Source organism: Plectropomus leopardus, chromosome 11 (assembly GCF_008729295.1).
Source record: "Plectropomus leopardus isolate mb chromosome 11, YSFRI_Pleo_2.0, whole genome shotgun sequence".
NCBI classification, from domain to species: domain Eukaryota; kingdom Metazoa; phylum Chordata; class Actinopteri; order Perciformes; family Serranidae; genus Plectropomus; species Plectropomus leopardus.
This window is the reverse complement of record NC_056473.1, coordinates 17,089,075-17,107,828: the sequence shown is the minus strand read 5'-3', so window position 1 is coordinate 17,107,828 and position 18,754 is coordinate 17,089,075. Positions and strand designations below refer to the sequence as shown.

The 18,754-nt window shown below is 40.1% G+C and overlaps 1 protein-coding gene across 1 annotated transcript in view; it reads right to left on the bottom strand.

The window, feature by feature from the left end:
• Nucleotides 1–379: 379 nt before the first annotated feature.
• Nucleotides 380–18,754, bottom strand: part of cftr (CF transmembrane conductance regulator) — a 44,942-nt gene continuing 26,567 nt past the window's right edge. The window contains exons 13-27 of the mRNA XM_042495996.1: nucleotides 18,078–18,164; nucleotides 16,829–17,618; nucleotides 16,535–16,663; nucleotides 16,410–16,447; nucleotides 15,715–16,001; nucleotides 15,414–15,493; nucleotides 13,713–13,863; nucleotides 11,100–11,327; nucleotides 8,761–8,861; nucleotides 5,497–5,727; nucleotides 3,745–3,900; nucleotides 3,411–3,500; nucleotides 2,934–3,106; nucleotides 1,554–1,659; nucleotides 380–998 (exon numbers count right to left, since the gene is read on the bottom strand). Coding sequence (XP_042351930.1) covers nucleotides 783–998; nucleotides 1,554–1,659; nucleotides 2,934–3,106; nucleotides 3,411–3,500; nucleotides 3,745–3,900; nucleotides 5,497–5,727; nucleotides 8,761–8,861; nucleotides 11,100–11,327; nucleotides 13,713–13,863; nucleotides 15,414–15,493; nucleotides 15,715–16,001; nucleotides 16,410–16,447; nucleotides 16,535–16,663; nucleotides 16,829–17,618; nucleotides 18,078–18,164 — 2,863 coding nt within the window. The 3' untranslated portion in view covers nucleotides 380–782. The remainder of the gene's footprint in view (nucleotides 999–1,553; nucleotides 1,660–2,933; nucleotides 3,107–3,410; nucleotides 3,501–3,744; nucleotides 3,901–5,496; nucleotides 5,728–8,760; nucleotides 8,862–11,099; nucleotides 11,328–13,712; nucleotides 13,864–15,413; nucleotides 15,494–15,714; nucleotides 16,002–16,409; nucleotides 16,448–16,534; nucleotides 16,664–16,828; nucleotides 17,619–18,077; nucleotides 18,165–18,754) is intronic.

The following is an 18,754-nucleotide window of genomic DNA, read 5'->3' as shown; positions in this document are numbered from 1 at the left end:
TTGCATCAGTTATAGATTTCATTTCAGTTCAAAGTTTTTACTAATATCTTGTACACCTGTATACATGTTGTATTGCGTTGGTCAACATGTGGTGTCGCTCTTTTAGTTTTGCACGCTTGTAATAAGTTTCTGTTTCTGCACATTCTGCACTGTACACTACAGATTCATGCTCAATGCTCAATTTAACTCTAAGATTATTACACACAGCTGCTAGCATGCAAACATTCAAAGTATTACAGATACATAACCTTTCCTTACATGTGTGCAAAACATCATCTAAACCTTATTATATTAGTTCAAATTTCTGTCAGTGCATTAGCTCCATACAGCAGCCTCATCATGTGACAGTTAACGGCTGTGTGTGTAGCCAGATGTGCGCTTGTGTGTCTCTGCGATGTGTCTCTACATGCTAATTTGCATGTTTATAATATACTTAATGTGCATGTCCAATATTTTGTTTAAAGAAAGTGTTGCCTATTAAAAATCAAGAATGAAATAGTCGATTTTGTTTAATGTTAATATGACAGACTTTTTGGGACATTTTAAATTTTAAATTTAGTCATTTATGCTGCAGTGTAAATTGAGTTCTCCTGATATTGAATCAATTGTTTGTGTTTTACAGTGATTGAGATGCTGCTTCACTGGTGATTTAGGGGAAAATGTCTATTTATAAATGGCCACATCGACTTTTATGAAAACACAGACCAAACCTTTGTGTTTTGTGAGTTAGGGGTGTGTATGTGGGTGCATGTGTGTCTATGGACGTGTGTGTGCCTGGGCTGTTAGAGGCGAGTGTCGTGGACGTCATCCTCAGCTTCCTCCGGCAGGGACGAGATCTTGGCGGTCTGCGGTGGCGCCCTCTTGCTGGAGTTGAGACGGTTAAGTGTCGGGAAGAGGCGGAGCCGGTCAGCGGGGCTCATGGCCTGTTTCAGGTGACTCGTCTCATTCAGCAGCTTCTGGATGGAGTCGTAGCTCTTCATGGAGCTGTCCTCGATCATCTTCAGAGAGAAGAGCGAGAAGAGTGTTGTGTTGTGTTTATCTGGGTTTCTTAAACCTCTGTTTTCTTGCTAAATGTGATATTTTGTAAGATTTTTAAGAAAAGCTGTTTGAAGTAAATTTAGTAAAATATATATATATATATAAAAAACTTGACGAATGCCTCTAACTAATGGCCTTTTTATTTTTCTGGATCTGAACCAAATTATTTTTGGTTGAAATGGAGGTGAAGGGGTAACTGTAGCGACCGTCGAGGTGACTGCTCTGTGTTTTGCAGAGATACTAAGGTCACCTCCCTCATGTTATGTCAGTAGCTTGTTTTGGCACAAACTAACATGCAAACAAACACAAATGTACAGACCCACACACTCACATCCAACAACAGGTGATGAATTTTAATTTCTTACCACTTCATAATAGGCCAAGTTAAACTTCGGATGTTTTGAAGTTTGGCCGTATGAGGTAATGTTAAAAAGCCGTCCCAACACGAATTGTCTAACTTAAAGAGAGACTCAAATATGAGCAAAAAAATTCCAAATCTTATTCAAAAAACTTACCAGGAATGACTGACACTCCAGCAGCGGCTCCACTCTGTGCTCTGATAAGATGACAGTGCAGCCAGAGAACGCCTGCTTCAGTGTCTTCCTCAGGACCTGTAATGTTCTGCTCACACACACAAACACACACCACCACGATCATCATCATCATCATCATCATCATCATCATCATCATCATCATCATCATCATCATCATCATCAAAGGCTGTCTCTTTCTACTGTTAATACATATTAGCATGGCACTGTGTTCCTGCTGAGGCTGACATGAAAGAACAGGCAGAGTTGGCCTCAGGTTAAACTCGATTGCTAATTATAGGCTTCATTTACCCTTATAACCCCCTCTGCACATATGGCTATACACGTGCACGTGCGCACGCGCGCACACACACACACACACACACTCATACAGTAGGTCAGAGATGCTGTAATCACTCTAGATTGTCACCATATGCCGTGTCAGAAACACCACACATGGTGGATTTGGGTGACTTCCGCTGCCTTTAACACACTCACAAAGGAAATACACACAAACGTTTGATCACTTTCAGGTATCAGCTGTGTTTAAGAATGCAGTAGGTGATACCTTTCTTTGCAGAAAATGACTCATTAAAGCTTCTACAGTGCGTCAAAAAAAAAGCAAGAAAGACAAATATTAAACAGATCGCACTAATGCAGGCAGATCAGATAACAATGCAGTAAATCAGTAAGTCAGTAAGTTCATAGGTCAGTCAGTAAGTCAGTAAATTAGTATGTAAATAAGTCAGTATCTATCTATCGCTGCATAGTGACAATGTGTTCCTCACTTAACTGTTGCAACCCATAAAGGTTGCTAATTTTTATTATTCATTAAAAGTAGGAATATTAAATGTAAAATTTGGTTTAAGGAACTTACAGTTATATTTTTCTTGAACTTATTTTTGTATATATATTTCAGGAGTTATGTATAACTGTTAATTTTTAAATTTACATAAAAAACATTTGAGAAACACTGACTTAATTTATGATTATGAATTTTTCCTAAATTGATAGTTTTTATCATTAAACTGAGTCTGAAAAGTAACTAATGTTTTTGGTTTTTTTTAAAGTACAATGTTTCACGAGTAAATGTAGGAAAGTTGAAGTATTAAGTAGCAAAAAATGGTTAAGTACAAGTACCTCAAACTCATACTTAAGTACAATACATGAGTACAGCTTTTTTTCCCCCAACGCTCTGTTTCAAATTGTCAAAAATAAACTCAAAATTAAGTTTAGAAACTGCATCAATTAAAGGTGCACAACATTATACCAGAGATGCTATGTTGCATAAACACACACTCACACACGCACACTCACACACACTCACACACAGACAGATTAAAGTGTGTTGGCATTAGTACTGACATGGGGTCGAGGTAGGCTGAGGGTTCATCCAGCAGCAGGATGCGGGCTTTGCTCAGGATGGAGCGGGCGAGACACAGCAGCTGTTTGTGTCCGTTGCTCAACACGTTGCCTCCGTCCTCCAGTTGAAAGTCCAGCTTGTCCGGAAACTGCTCGATCACCGACTTCAAACCCACCTGACGACACACAGGAGAGAATTTAATTTAGGATTCACTTCACTGAGGATCATCTGTGCTTTGATCTCAGAGATAAGGTCAAACATCTTTAGAGGATATCACATTAAACCCGAAACATGAGGTTACAACGCAGTTTCTCTTGTACCGACACTGCACCTTCAATCAAATAAGCTGAATCTGACACTGCAGGACATTTTATTGTGTTGTTTTGGTTTAGATACACTCCTTACATGTTATTTTTCTATATATATCACATGGCCAGAATTATAAGCCCAGCAGAGTGAAAGAGGAAACAGAGCCTCACCTCCTCAGCGACCCTCCACAGCTCCTCATCGCTGTAACGTCCGTGTGGATCCAGGTTCATCCGGAAAGTGCCGGTCAGAATAAAGACTCTCTGTTTAAAATAGCCCAGAGGTAACAATAAAATCAAATAATTAATTCTGAACACTTATTTTAACTTTAAAATCATTAATTCCTAGCTGCGCTTCTGTATTGCCATCCCCCTGATACCAGCTTTGCTGAAATATTGTTGATTATCGTGTTTTTGATTTACCTATCAAAATGAACAGTGTTTGAATTTGAACCAGCAGTCAGGCGTCATGCTGAATAGCAGCTCGGCAGCTGTACAGTAGACATACCTGTGGCACCACCCCAAAGGCCTTCCTCCATGTTTGCAGAGACACAGAGCTCCAGGAGACGCCATCAATCGAGATTTCTCCATCAGTGGAAGCGAGTCGCAGCAGAGCGGAGAGCAGGGTGCTCTTCCCTGAGCCAGTTCGACCCAGCAGACCCACCTACACACACACAGAAACATTTAATCTGCTAAATATTTAAACTAATGTCTCGCTTTTCAGTTAATTAAAAAGTTTAATTAAGTCATCCACTATTTTCAGTTAGCTAGATCCATGCACACACAAGACACAGAACTAAGCATGGTGAATACTTAGTTCTGTATCTTGCGTCTTTGTCCAATGCATACCTATAGAACAGTATATATACTGCATTCACACATGTGGTGTACAGTATGCTATGCATATGGATATATGAGTGGAATACTCATGACATTGTGAAATGAACCGCTGCCTTGAGGTGTCTACAAGTCTTAAAAGCTCCCGTCCTGTCTTCTACAGCCTTGCAGCAACAATTAGCCCATTTATCAGGAGGCCATAGAGAAGCTAATGGGAGAGGCTAAAGTGCTGACACTTACTGAGCTCAGCTGTCCTCCAGGATTCATTATGAGGAGCTCATACGGACTATAATTACTGCCAGGAGCAGAAAAGAGAGTGAGAAAGAGACCGCTCAAATATAACGTTTTCTCCATTTTCCGCTGAAAGCTATTTGGCCAATACTGCCTGAGTTTCTCTGTCCTAATTAAATACCATAAGGTATCCAGATAAAAGGGGGGTATTACAGATATGAGTTTATGTATGAGTTTGATAAAAAGTGTTTTCTACCATCAGTTACTGAAACATTTGTCATCATTAATATTATTGCTGTTTTTTATTCATACTGTTCTGGTCCATTTTCTTACTTTATTACAATCACTTATAAGTCTCTTTTCTTTTCAGCTCCGTTTTAGGCTCTTACTCCTGAGAATTCCCTTCTTCACAACCACGTAGGGCTGCAATTGGCAATCATTTTAATTGTCAATTATTTTTTCAAATAATCAGTTAGTTGTTTGGTCAGTTGTCTGGTTAGAGTGGGTAGGATTTCAGTCAACCAAGATTTGCTTTGGCTGATTACAACCCGACAAATTTTGAATTTATTTGCTTTAAAAAATCCTCAAACTGATTAATCAATCATTAAATTAGTTGGACATTAATGTAACTGTTGACAACTGATCAATAAATCACTGCAGCTCTTTTAGCTAGTCACTAACTTTGGATGCAAAGAGTGGGTTTTTAGCTGTTTCCTGAAAACAGCTACTGACCGCACCTGAAGACAAAACTGATGAACGCAGTGACACTGAAACAGAACAGTGAAAAATCTAAAACGATGTATGTGTACAAATATGTTGAAAGTTGCTGAATCACTCAGAGGAGCTGAAAAACAACCACAGAGGTGGTGGTAATTATCTTTTGTCACTACACACGCTCCCTCTCACATTCACATATGAATAGATCCAGTCTTCATAGAAAAGTATAGATTAAAGCCTCTTTAACCAAATAATAACCAGCTGTAAACACATGTATGCGACACAGCCCTCCTACTGGCTGGTATGTCACCTTGCTGTCACCTTGGTATGACCCTTTAATTGCAAAGCCCCTCTTAGGCTAATTAGTGCTTTGATGGTAAAAATTCCAATAAGGCAGAGTGAACATACATCACTCTGCCAAGTTTCATTAAAATCCAGACACGCACACTCTTCACCCATCACTCAGGAGACTTACACTCTGCCCTCCATCCACAGAGAAGGAGATGTCGCTGAGGATGGCGCGTCCAGCTTCTGTATATTTGACAGTAAGGCCCTGTACGTCCATCTGGCCACGGTTTGGCCAGCAGTCCTGGGCGTGCGGGTTGTCGATGACGAGGTCTGGGGCTCCTTTACCACCGGATTTCCCTGGAAGCGGCTCTTCTGACGGCAGGTCGATGAACTTGAACACACGATCCACCGAACGCATCTGAGATGGAGAAAGACAGAGGGTGACGAGAGCTGCAGAACTAAAGGGGGTTGATGTGGGTATAAATACAGTTTACTACAGCATTGATTTTTTATGCCAGGAATTTCCAAAACAATTTTAAGCTGAAAGGGGACAGGTGAGGTGGTTCGGGGATCTGATCAGGATGCCTCCTGGGCGTCTCGTGTTCGAGGTGTTCCGGGCACATGACACCATTCATCTGTTTTACTTTACTCTACTTTACTTTAGTCCACTGATTTCAGCATTATGCAACTATGCAACTATGCCAGCGGTCGCAGTTCACTAACAAGAAAAGCGTACAGCTTTACGGCACTATGGCACACTCCAGCCTTCATCTAAAAAGAAACCAGTTTGCACGTTGCTGTACTATTTGATGCAACGTCTGAGACTAAAGAACGGAAGAGGAAGGTGACGGAGGAAGCTAGGAAGTGAAATAGAGAGACTGACCGAGCAAGAAGTCAGACTACAATTTGGACAGCTATTGGACAGCTTTTACTCGTTGGCAAGAGTGTTCCAAAACTGTAGTCCAAAAGTCAGACTCCGAGCTGACTATGTTGCTGTTGGACAGGTGAGTTATATGCTCATTAGCAAGCTTTTTGTCTTATTTGTTGCACATTATTGCTGTTGGCACATTTTACTTGAATACACACAGACTCCATATGCAAGCATTTTGCAAACAATCAGCTGTAGATGCTAGCAGTGTCATGTTTGGGTCAAGTCCGGTAATATTACTGTGCCTTGTCAGTCGACATGTTTCTTTGCCAGCTTCACATCCCTCAGCATGTCAGCAAATGCATGTTGTCTATGAGGGGGAGGCGTAACAACGATATGTGTTTTAGGACACATAGATGTTGCACTCAGAGACATGTGGGTGCCATAATGTGGAACATAATGGGTCTTTAAGAACTTTTCCAACATATTAAGCGAAAATAAAATAAATTATCTAAAACGATTGGAATTTCTAAAATGCACACTCTAATAAAGCTGGAAAAAGGGATGTTTTTTATTAGTTCATCATGTAAGTTGACATGTTGGGGATACGTTATTTTCCTACTCGAGAAGAAGGAAAAGATATTTTGGTAGCTACTCTCCCGAACACTGAAAATGTTATTCAGAGGGAGTCACTGTAATGAATCTTTGTATTACATGAGCATTTCAGTCATGCTGTGAAGAACACCGCCAACTCCTCCAAAATATACACCAACACCATCACTGCCATTGTATGAGTGTGTGTGTGTCTGTGTGTGTGTGTGTACTGAACAAAACGTCCTGCACGTTGATAAGCTCTGTCTGCTCCACTTACCAAAATGTGAGGAGAAAACAACTGCTGAATGGGTACAAACTGGATCAAAAGTGTCTCACATGGTCTTAATAAACAGCACTGCTGAGGTACCTGCAGATCACCCTTTGTTTTCTTTCACTCGCCATAATTTGTCTGAATAAGAAGCTCTAAGGAAACATAAACTGCTATTACAAAGAACAAGAGGGAAGAATCCTTCTCATGTCTGTTGCTGACCACCCACAAATGTGAAATTTCTAAATCAAATTAGTTTCAGAGGAATGGCTTGGTGAGTAAGAGCAGGACGTGTGAGTTGCATCTAGATGAATTCAGAGTCACTGTACATTACATTTGTTTGGCAGGTGCTTTGCTCTAAATGGACTTACAATAAGTGCATTCAAACTCCATACAAACAAAAGCTAGATGTCATCAATAATTGGAAGTGCATCCGACTGAAACAAACAACTTTAAAATCAAGTCTAGTGCCAAAGTACAAATGCTCAGACTTTTAAAAAATGTTTTGTGATGACCTGTGGGGTTATCTTGTGTATTGTGCAATTCACTTGTCTGTGCTCTCTCTGCAAGCAAGGGATCGTTAAAGAAGTATTTTACCGATATAAAGAGGGTCCTCTAATGAAACTAAGTTGTCTCTGCAGTAGAAAGACGCAAAACAATTTTTTAAATTGGTGCTATTTGACCAGAGAAAACCGAGAAAAAGGACTGTGGCATTCTCTCTTGCTCAAAAGGTAAAATACCCACAACTACCAGAATGCAACACGCCATACCAGGCCAATTAACGCTCCCGTTGGTGGGTGACATAATGCACACTTTACAACGGCGGCCAACTGAGTAATGAATGATTTGATTATAGTTCATTTTAAGGTGAGCTGAAACATTATTCTCCAAAAAAATTGCTGCAAAAAATATGCAACTGGTAACAAAATCCTCCTTTTTCAGCTTCCGTTTTCACTGTCAAACAGTATGGCAGCCACTTCCTGTTCCAAAACTCTCACTATTACAGCTAAACACAGCACTAAAATATGCACTCACTAGTTTTATCGTTTGATCGGATTTCAGTCCAAGTTTGGGAAAGAGAAACAGACAAAGCGAGGGGTGGGTTGTGTCCGTGGTTGCAGCAGCCTGCCCACACATACTATTTCTACACTCCCCACTTGAAACAATTAATTTCTTATTTTGATTAAATAAATCTTCTTTTGTTATGGCCACATGAGCCCAGCTTTAAAAGTATTTTTAGGAAATAAGACATGATGAGAGCTTGCATGTGTTATCACGCTGTAGTCTGAAAAGGTGGGTTTTAAGTCTGCAGGGGAAGATGTGCAGTGACTTGTTTCACCACTTTGTGGACAGAATTGAGGAAAGCTTAAACCAAGATGAGTGACCGTGGATCCTCGGAGTTTATGCCCGTACATGCAAACTTCAAGGAGTTGCCGTAATGAAGCATGAAGTAGAGTCATGTGGGAAAAATTTGGGTAAGGCTGAACGACAGATGGGCAGAAAAAAAAATTCTGAAGGACCTGCAGAAATCTGCATGCAGACACAGGTGTTAATGAACAAACCCATACATGTTCAACAAAAACCTCCTCTCATGCATTTGTTGTGTTCATTTTTGTAACGCTTGACGTACACCTGATTGGCCGATGGTTGTGTGGTATTTTAATGCAAGTCAAGTCTTACTGTGGTGCAAACGATGATAGCTGTGTGTGTGAACCACATACCAGTCCGTCAACAGTAATGCTGGTGATGACAGCCCATTGGAAAGTCCCAAGGATGAGCATGGCTAGGGCCACGATGATGCCAATCTCCCCAGGTTTGTCCTCTGCAGAGTGCGCACACACGCACACGCACACGCACACGCACACGCACACACAGTCATCACTACTGTCCAGTCTAAGCAGCTCTCTCTGATGTCAGAGCAGCGCTTAGGTATTGCAGCTCTGCTTCTTGCTCTGTTGGAAATAATGATCTGTGAAATTACTCTTTAATCTGCTCTCAACATAAACACAGGGTATGACGCAATAACACGTGTGTATTTTCACTTGTGTTTCCCATTCATTTAATTGAACACACACACACTCGAACACACACACACACACTTCCTTTTTGTACATGTTATTTTATCTGGTGGCATTCCAACACGTTTGATCAGTTTTCAGAGACAAAATGTCTGTTATGATCCTGATATTTGACTCTGCACACTGTAACACACAGATAAGAATGAAGCGTCTGATTGGAGTAGTGGAAATAATAAGGTGTTTACCAACTGGCTAACTTACTGGAATTTCAAGATGTTCCCTCCTCCTTCCTGGCTTATATGTGCACAAAGTGCTGCTCGTTTCCTTAAAGGGATAGTTTAGATTTTTTAAAGTGTGGTTGTATGAGCGACTTATCCATAGTCATTATATTTCATAGAACAGATTATGGTTGGCTCGCCCCTGGATTCAAGAAGTAGGCAGGAGTATTGTCTGTTTAAGCTTAAACTATTCTTGGGATATTTTCACCACTTAAACATGCCACCAGAGAGCCCCTTCTGATGGAGAATGGAAGCTGTTACATCCATCTATGCTCTCTTTAAAGTCACCAGACTCCTTTGTCAAAAACAGTAATTTTTACACTTAAAATGAGGTGAGTTTGAGACGACAACTGAAAAGAGGAGCATCCTTGAGGCATTTTTGGAGACCAGTAAGTCGATCAAAAAACGATTTTGGCTTTTGTTCAAATATTTTAGTAGAGTGAGTAAAAACATTTTACTCACTCTACCAAAATAAGATAAAAGGTCTTTTTAAATGACCTTGTCTCTCCAATTTACAGTTGATGAATGGCTTGATAACGTTCACCACACAGTTGGATTTCTGCGGTTCCAAGTTGCACGGTTGAGAAAATGTAGTGCCTAAAGAAAGACGTTTGTGATAGAGAGGTAAAGCGGTGAAAACACTCTAAATACAGCGTCCACTGAAACTGATATTGATTTTTTTTAGTTAAGCCTCTTTCTTTAAAGTGGCTAAAATAAATTTTGATGTGAACGCCATACCAGAGCATTGTAATGCTGAGGTGTGGGGTGTGAGTCCCGTCTGTTTCTGCAAACAGGAAGTGTGCTGACCGACTGCCATTGTATTTAATCCACAGATAAGTATCTCATTCAGTCCCACAGTCAACAATCCCAAATTATCGCTTTAAACCACTACACCCATCAGTGATGTCACAGGGTCCTGAAGTACACCTGCGAATCACTGCAGCAAGGCAAGAATTTAAACCACTGGAGGTCAGCAGAGACAATATTTGCATGCAGTATGGACATTATCAGCCCATTAAATGGTCATTATCTGTGGTTATGAGCCTCTTAGATGTGGATCATTTTGATAGATACAAAAGGCCGTTATCAGCCCATTCAATGGATGCTCCCAGTTCTTAGGTTTAAGCACCAAAATGACATGGCTAGGTTAAAAAAAAATTCATGGTTCTTTGTAGGGATGATAACAATTAATCGATTAATTGGTCATTAAGATCTTAATCGAACATGTGATATTAAATCGATCTATTGATAGACTACACAATTGTGTTAATTGTGTCTATCGATCATTTATTTTAACAATAAGCAACTGAGGACAGTGCTTATGATTTGCAACCCTAGCTGGTCGTAAATATTGGTTTCACACAGAACTTGAACTTGTTTTCCTGGTTGAAAATCTGGTGTTTGTGCCCTTTCATAGGAAAGCCTTTTATTGCACAAACCAAATAAACCTTTCCAACCTAATAATAGCAAGTTTGGCAGAACCCTACTAACCCTTATGTATGACACATATCACCACTGATACCAGCCACTTAAAAGCCTTTTAAAAAGCCAAATGGATTTCAGAGGTTGTTTCTTTCAAAAGGTAGAATTATGAGATCCATTATAGTTTGAGAAAAGCCTACGAATCTTCTGGCCTCCTTTAAAACTTTATGTATAAACCTAAAAATATATTGTGCTTACAGTAGTAAAGAAGTCTGTTTATTGCCTGAGAGCCCTGAAATCTTTCCTAAATCAGTATATGCAACACTTCATCCTGTCACTCACGGTTGGTTCCCACAGCGATGAAGGCAGCAGCGGAGAAGAATAGGACAAAGATCATGTCGCACCGGAAGAGGAACCATCGCAGTGTGGACAAGTAGTGGAACCAGATGGCTGTGTGAGTGTTGAGTGCCTTGTGGAAGAGAGTCTCAAAGTAGGTCTGACGCCCAAATGCCCGAATTGTCCACAAACCCTTTAGTGAGATGATGAGGTGGGAGAAGATGGGGCTGCGAGCTGCAGGAGAGGAGAAGAGGATGCATGTGCTTTCAAATACATACAATTTAAAAGTTTTATATTTTGTAAGCTACTTGGCAAAAATTGCTTCTGAGTGAAGAGAGTTCAGGCAAGGAATAGGCTTATTTTTAATCTTTGGTTACTGTCAGCTATTCAGTGTTAGAAAAAAAGGGCAGTAAACCAAACAAATCGTTCAATTTCAGTATCGGGACCTTGCGCCTCTTTTCTGCTGCATAATTCTGTTTGATTCATCTTGACTCACTTTTGCCATTAGGTCCTTCTCTCTATTTGATTTTACACTGTGGATAGTGCCTCTTCAGTATGGGCTCAGCTGATGGCCTTTGCTGTATGAAATTCCTGTGACATCATCTTCATCATGACATTCTTTAGATTCTTTCAGCAGAAAACAACAAAACCGACCTCCACTGGGGCCATTTATAACAAATTTGAGTGCCACTGGTAGAGCTATAAAGAGGCATCGTTCTACAAAAAATTAAATCGGTAACCACTGTTGAAATTAATCTGTAAAAATTTTAATATTTTTTATTTCTTCCCTTTTGCCTCTTTCACTTCTAACGCCACCAGATTTTGCTCTGTGGTATGAGTAAGGTGGAGTCTCACTCTGCTTAAATAATGCTTTTCATCTGGACATTTGGGGAACACATCGGGGAATCTAATGAACATTTCAGTGACTAACACACATAACATTTCTAAAGTGTGCTGTCTGACATGCTGCATGTGACACCAGCGAGAGAGACACCAGGATGGGGTCGGAGGAAATCCCAGCGCGGCTCATCTCTATGACCCAACGTGCTCTCAGCTGCGCCGGAAAAGACCTCACCGTCATCATCAAAATGCACATTCAGTGACAGAATTGAAAGCAGAGCAAGGACATCCAAAATACACACATACACACACACGCACACGCACGCACACGCACACGCACACGCACACACACACACACACACACACAACGGCATCTTGTGTGCACAACGGCATCTTCATCAACAGTCCAGTAACCTAATTCTCTGTTGTAATCGATGTGCAAAATTTCCGAACAGCCGCAATCAAATGCAAAAAAGAAAAAAATACCCCATATAATACTGCAAAACCAAATGACAAAATGAAATGTTGTAAATTATAAGTAAGATTTTTTAGTAGATTCCAAGGCATTTTTTTGAGGAAACATCAAGACCTGCAGATACCCTGGACTGTATTGTAAAGGATGTAGACATTGATTTTGGTGGTTTAGTTTGCAATAACTGGTTCCACCAATAGATGCAAGACTTTTCATTTTCATTTGGGGATAAGGTCTGGTATTTAAAAAATATAAAAGATTTTTTGGCAAATGTACACCCAAACATTTCACAAGCAAACAACTGTCTGTGAATAAGCTTTTACAAATGTCTTCATTCTTTTCACAAGGATAAGAAACTCTTTGTTAATTGGAGGATAGCGGTTATTTTATTCATCCTGCCTCACATCCCATAACTGCTTCCCCCCCTCAGAGGCAGCACATCCATCCTCTCTGTCAACCCTTCCTCTGTCATGTTTTTGTTCTTCAGTGGACCTTTGCCCTCTTGGCCCCGGGCCTCCACAATCCCGCTGCCAGTTATGATGACTGTGGTGTCTGCCTCCCTGAGTCTCGCTTCCTCTGTCATTCTATTGGTTTTCCTATCATGTTCTCACTTTTACTCTTCCTGAATGTTTGCCATTTCATCGCTGCATTCTTGCCAGTTGTCTACCTTCTTAACACTCACTCTCATTATGTTGTCAAATCATAAAGAAATAAAAATCTATCATATATAACCTAATTTATCTTCAAGGGTCAATGCTATTTGAGGTAGAGCTAAAGAACAACAACTCTGAGTCGGGGAGGAATTCAGCCTGTTATTCAAGGATACTTCAGCAAGACCTATTTAAAAAACTGACTGTCATGCTTTATTCTCAATGAATTTTAAACAGATTTCTAATGCAGAACATTTTAAGAAAGCATTTAGATTTTTTTCATTATGTGATCTCTAGAACAATATTATAAAACATACCGAGCTTTAAACACATTTGAAATATATTTAAATGCATTTTGGAATTTTCCTAGTCTATGAAAGAATTTACTACATTTCATCACAATGTATCCATCACGTGGCAGACATTTTTAAATTGTGTGTTTATTTACATGTTGCAAATGTATACTTTTGTTCTGGTAAGACTACTTACTCAAAAATCTCTTTTCCAAACAACGCTATGATGAGAGGCAGTATTGAATTTCTATGATGTCTTTACTGGCATTTGTTATGTGTCCTCCCAATGACTAAAAAAGTGCCATTGCACTCTTTCTATAATAGTGCGATTGCAACACAAACACATTTCCTGCTCCACTCTCACCTTCAGCCTCCAGTAGCTTGAGCTGCTGTCCAGTTCGTAAGAAGTACTTTCTGAGGATAACAAAGATGACAGCCAATGGGATGGCGGCGATGAAGATGTAAGGCCGCATGATGGACACTGTGAAGATGGCTCCTGTAACAATCAGTGTGAGCTGGTATGAGAGGGGAAGAAGGAGAAGAATGATCAGACCTGAGTTAAAATGATAATATAATACTTAAATACTAACACTAATACATGTTTGAAGAGTGTACAACATGTTTGTCCCAAATAAATACTTAATTTCTTTCTCTAAAACCTGAAAGAACATCCACACAACATTTAAAACTGATTTGGGGTTTGCATTATATTTCTAAGACAGGTAAATACCGTGTGTCTAACAATAATGAGCGGATGTTGGTTGTTGAAGGAAGTCAGCAAACATTAGATCACACCGGCCTCACATTCAGTTACATTTTACAAACATCAAGGTACATACTTTCATTCTGCCTTGTCTTGTTTGCTGTTTATCAACTTTATACAGAAATGAAATACATAAATTAATATTTGAATGTGCAGCTAAATAGCTACTGTGTTACATTACTTCTACATAATCACTGTTGCAGTGGGTCTCCATAGTGTAAGACGAGTTAGATTTATGGGTTTAAGACTTTTTAGAATGCTATTCTGAACTAAATTTAAGGCCAATTATACAATAACATAAATTTGAGGGAGAAAAAAAACACCAACATAAAGTACTTTGGGGTTAGGGACAATTTTGCCCAAATATTTCTTGTAACATAAAACATGAGTTGCAACTGCCGATTGTTGGTGGGTTTTCCTGAACATTTTGTGTTTCTCACTTTGCATGTTAAATTCCACTTCCTTGATTCCCATTATGCAAAGTTTGAAAAATGTTTTGCATGAAATACACAAAGGCTCAAATGTATTGGTCTCACCATGTTGCAAAATCTTGGTTAAATTGTCAGTTTTTATTGGATTTGCAATTTGTACAGGTTACAATGACATTTAGCTGGCAGGTATCCTCAGGACCTTCTGCTCTGAGCATCTCAGCAGGAAACAAAAAATGTGTGATGTTGGTTCCACTATCCTGATTTGTGTGATGTTAATGTGAGAGACATTCCGAAATTTACCATTTCAAATATTTGTTGCACATTATGAGAATGTTAACTGCATTGTCAGAAAAAAAAAAGAAGAAAATAAATCCTAAAAATCCATGACCTAGCATTTTGAGACTTTTAAAAGACATTTTAACATCAATTAGGATTTACTTGTAGATTAATGAATTAAGAGCCTTTTAAGCAGTTTTTAAGAAGCTGCGGGAGTCCTGGGTCAGAAAAGTGCTACCACAGTCATAGGGCCAGAACGGAGAGGATAAAGAGGAATCCGTCAGGCCATCCAAATCCTGCACGAGGACACTGCCAAAGAACCAAACAGACTATACATCTGTATTAACGTTGCCTGCAATTACCTCCATTATTCCCATTTATTTGCACCTTATTTAAATATTTTCTCTGCACTTTATCTAATATTTCATTTTGCATGTCTTTCTTTCTCTTTCACATTTATATTCCTAGTCACGTGTACAAAAAGCCAACAAGGATTTCATTGTATGCTATAAAGATTTGATATATATATATGTGACAAATAAACCTCCAAACCGGAAAACATTATGTTACATCATCCATTGTGTTGGTTAAATACCTGTATGAGGTCAAACAGCACCAGAGGCAGCATGTCATCTATGGTGGCCATGTCTTTGGTGAATCTGTTCATGATCCGGCCTGATAGAGGACAAACAAAGAGAGAAAGAAAAAGAAATGAAAAAACTCATTGCAGCAAATGAGAATATAACTATAGTATTCAATGTGGCTAAACAGAAGTATTTCTATGGGAAGACAAAAACAGGTAAATACACATATGCTATGCCACAACATTAATGATGTTCGACATTTCAAGCAAATAGAAAAGCTTATGAAAAATACTAAGAAAGTGGGAAAATCACCTGTCTTCATGGTGTTGAGCACAGTCATGGGGGCTCGCAACACTGCGCTAAGCATCTGTTCATGCAGTCGTTTGGACACGGTGAGTAATGTGTGCACTAATGGGAGACCCCTAAAGAATCCCAGTGCCAGCACGCTCTCTGAGGTGGCCACATAGATGTAGATTATGTAGTAGGCGCTTGTCGGGGTTACAATGACTGCCAGGTGGACGGGGGGCGATGACGCATTGGGGTGCTGTTCGTCTATGTAGTTTGGTGATGAAGGGTTGGCGCCGTCCCTCCAGATCTCGCTGGTGTAATAGAGCAAAGAATTAAGAATTAAACATAGATGAAATTTTACCCCCAGACAAAGTAAAATGTAGTCCCACCGGTCAAGAAACATGTAGAATATAAATTAGTCTGCATCACTTCAGCTCTTGAATTTTTAATGCAAAGAGAAAGAAACAAACTGAGGAAATTTATAATTTGTTATAAACATTCATTACATATCATTAACATGGATGTTAAAAACTTCTTAAGATGGTAAATACTTTTGTCAAATAAATAATTAATGACATCTTATTAATGAAAATATTTATTGTTTCTTTGGGGCAAATACTGCAAATGGAGAATTTGCAGAGTTTGAGTGCAGACTGGAACAACACGGGCACTGCTGTTTAAGTCTTAGTGTCACAAGGAACATGAAACATGACCCTTACCTAGTAATGAGGAAAATGCCAATGACTGAACCAGCAACCTGTTTATGGAAAGAAAAATCAGAAATATTAAATGCTAATTAAAATTTTCCTAAGTAAAAACTGCTTAAAAATTCTCGGGATTTTACCTCAATGATGAAGACAAAGACGATAAAAATTAGGACATAGACTAAGCTCCTGTTGGTGGTGATGTAGCGTAGGTAAGTGCTCCATGAGGTAGTTTCAAAGATGTTCTCTCTTTCATCTGCGAAGCATTGCTGTGAAGACACAGAATTGCTCTTTATCATATGGACTCCTGATATCAGTTACCCTGTACATCCAGACAAGCTGAGGGTGAAGAAAGCAGTTTGATTCTTCTAAACATAAAAATGTGTCTACTTGTGTGCTCAAATATGCCTTGAATGGGTTTAACAAAGCTCTACCTCCATGTCTTCTTCATCCACATCCTCACTAATGTCATAAACACTGTCCTTGGACAAGCGGCGGGCGTAAATGTCCAGCTCAGACGCCAGGTCACACTGTGGTGTGATGGACAGCTTTTTCCTGAAGGACGACTGCATCTGCTCTCTGCGCTCCTGGCCCTGAGAGTTGGTGATGAACGCCAACACAGACTGGCGCCGCTGCCCGTTGAGGTGCTGCAGCCCGTGATGGTACAAGTTCCCTCTGGGGAGCACCTCCTCTACTTGATCATCCTCCGGTACTACCGAGAATTTCCTCTCAGAAAGTTCACGAACCCCGTCCTCTATATTTGTGGACTGGGGAGCATTTGCAGTCTGTTGGGAGTTTCCAATGAAGGAGAACTTGCGAGCAGCTGCCAGGGGACTGAGGATGAGGGACTGTTTGTGTTTTTCTGGGTAGCCATCACCTCCAGGATGGCCCTGGGATCCAGAGACAATTATGGGAGGCGGTGGCTGGCGGAGCGACTGGCGAATTGTCTCTGGGCCTCGGAAGCCAGCAGTTTCATCAATGGAGATTCTTCGGAGAGTTTCTGTGAGGATGGAGCTCCGTCGTTCTGCGTTAATGTTGTCATATGCCTGCATGCCGAGAAGGAGGGAGCTGAAGTCAGGGCGCTGGGCCTGCAGCTCTGAGAAGGTGCCATAGAAGTAGCAGTCTCCGTTGTGCAGCAGAAGGATTTTGTCCGCTCGTTTGAGATGATCCAACTTGCTGGTGACCACAATGCGCGTCTTGGAGGCCATAAGTTTACAGACGCATCTGTGCAGCGATACATAAAAATGCAGATTATCAAAAATATCAGATGTCACAATGTTTTAATCAGACTTGTAAAACAAAAGAAGTTGTTTCTATAAAACATAAGAAAAGACAAAGTGAGGTGTCAAATCTTCAAAGAATAACTGGCACTAAAAATAACAAGCTACTGGATGTGTTTATTACCATAACTATGTTCAAGCTTTCAATATAACCGAAATGTTTTTGCCTGATTTCCCCTCTGACAGATTGCCAAAGTCCACATTTCATCAAAGGATAATTCCCTTTTGCTGGACTCCCATTTCCTGAGAAGGTTACAGCGTGATGAGGCAGCCGTAACTCACCACAAGTCAACCCGAGTGTGTGCCTGAGACAACAAGAGATAACCTTGACCTTGAACTTAAAAATTTCAGCTCAACTACCCCCACCTCCTCCACATGAAAGACTCTCTGTTGGAATACACACTTCTCAAAGATCTCTTTCTCTGTCACGATGTCCAGGTGGGTGAAAGGTGCATCTAGCAGGTAGAGGTCTGCATCTTTGTACACAGCCCTGAGGGAGGAAACACACACACACACACACATGCCCACACAAACAGTGAGTCAGAGAGAAACAGAAAGGCAAAATAAATTGGAAACACAGAAAAATAACTACAAGTACTGGGAAAATGTTAAAGGGTAAATATGGTATTTTTTAACCTAGACCCTTTTTCCCACGTTTTTGTGTCTCGGTGACTAATGGGAACATCATTCTTTGAAAATGATACCGTAATGAGTAAAAGATCTGCAGCCGGCAGCCATGAAACAGACTGTAGTGTAACCACTTGGGGCATGTTTGCACTGTCAATTTACTGGAACAGCCCTAAAATCAGCGTCTCAAAAGTCGTCAGACTACATTTAAATGAACAACTATGTTAGCATGCAAAGAGCCAGCATATTTTCACATCTAATTAGGTTAATTAAGGGTTTATTTCAACCAAAGCAGAGTTGGTGATTGTTGAAACAATCAGCAAAATTAGACACGCAAGTGAAGCCAGCTGACGAAGGCATTCCTCCACCATATTTGCTTTTCTTCTGATATCACATTTGATCGCGTGAGATTCTATGACATCCCAAGTCTGTGGTTTTGCCACTGTGACACCT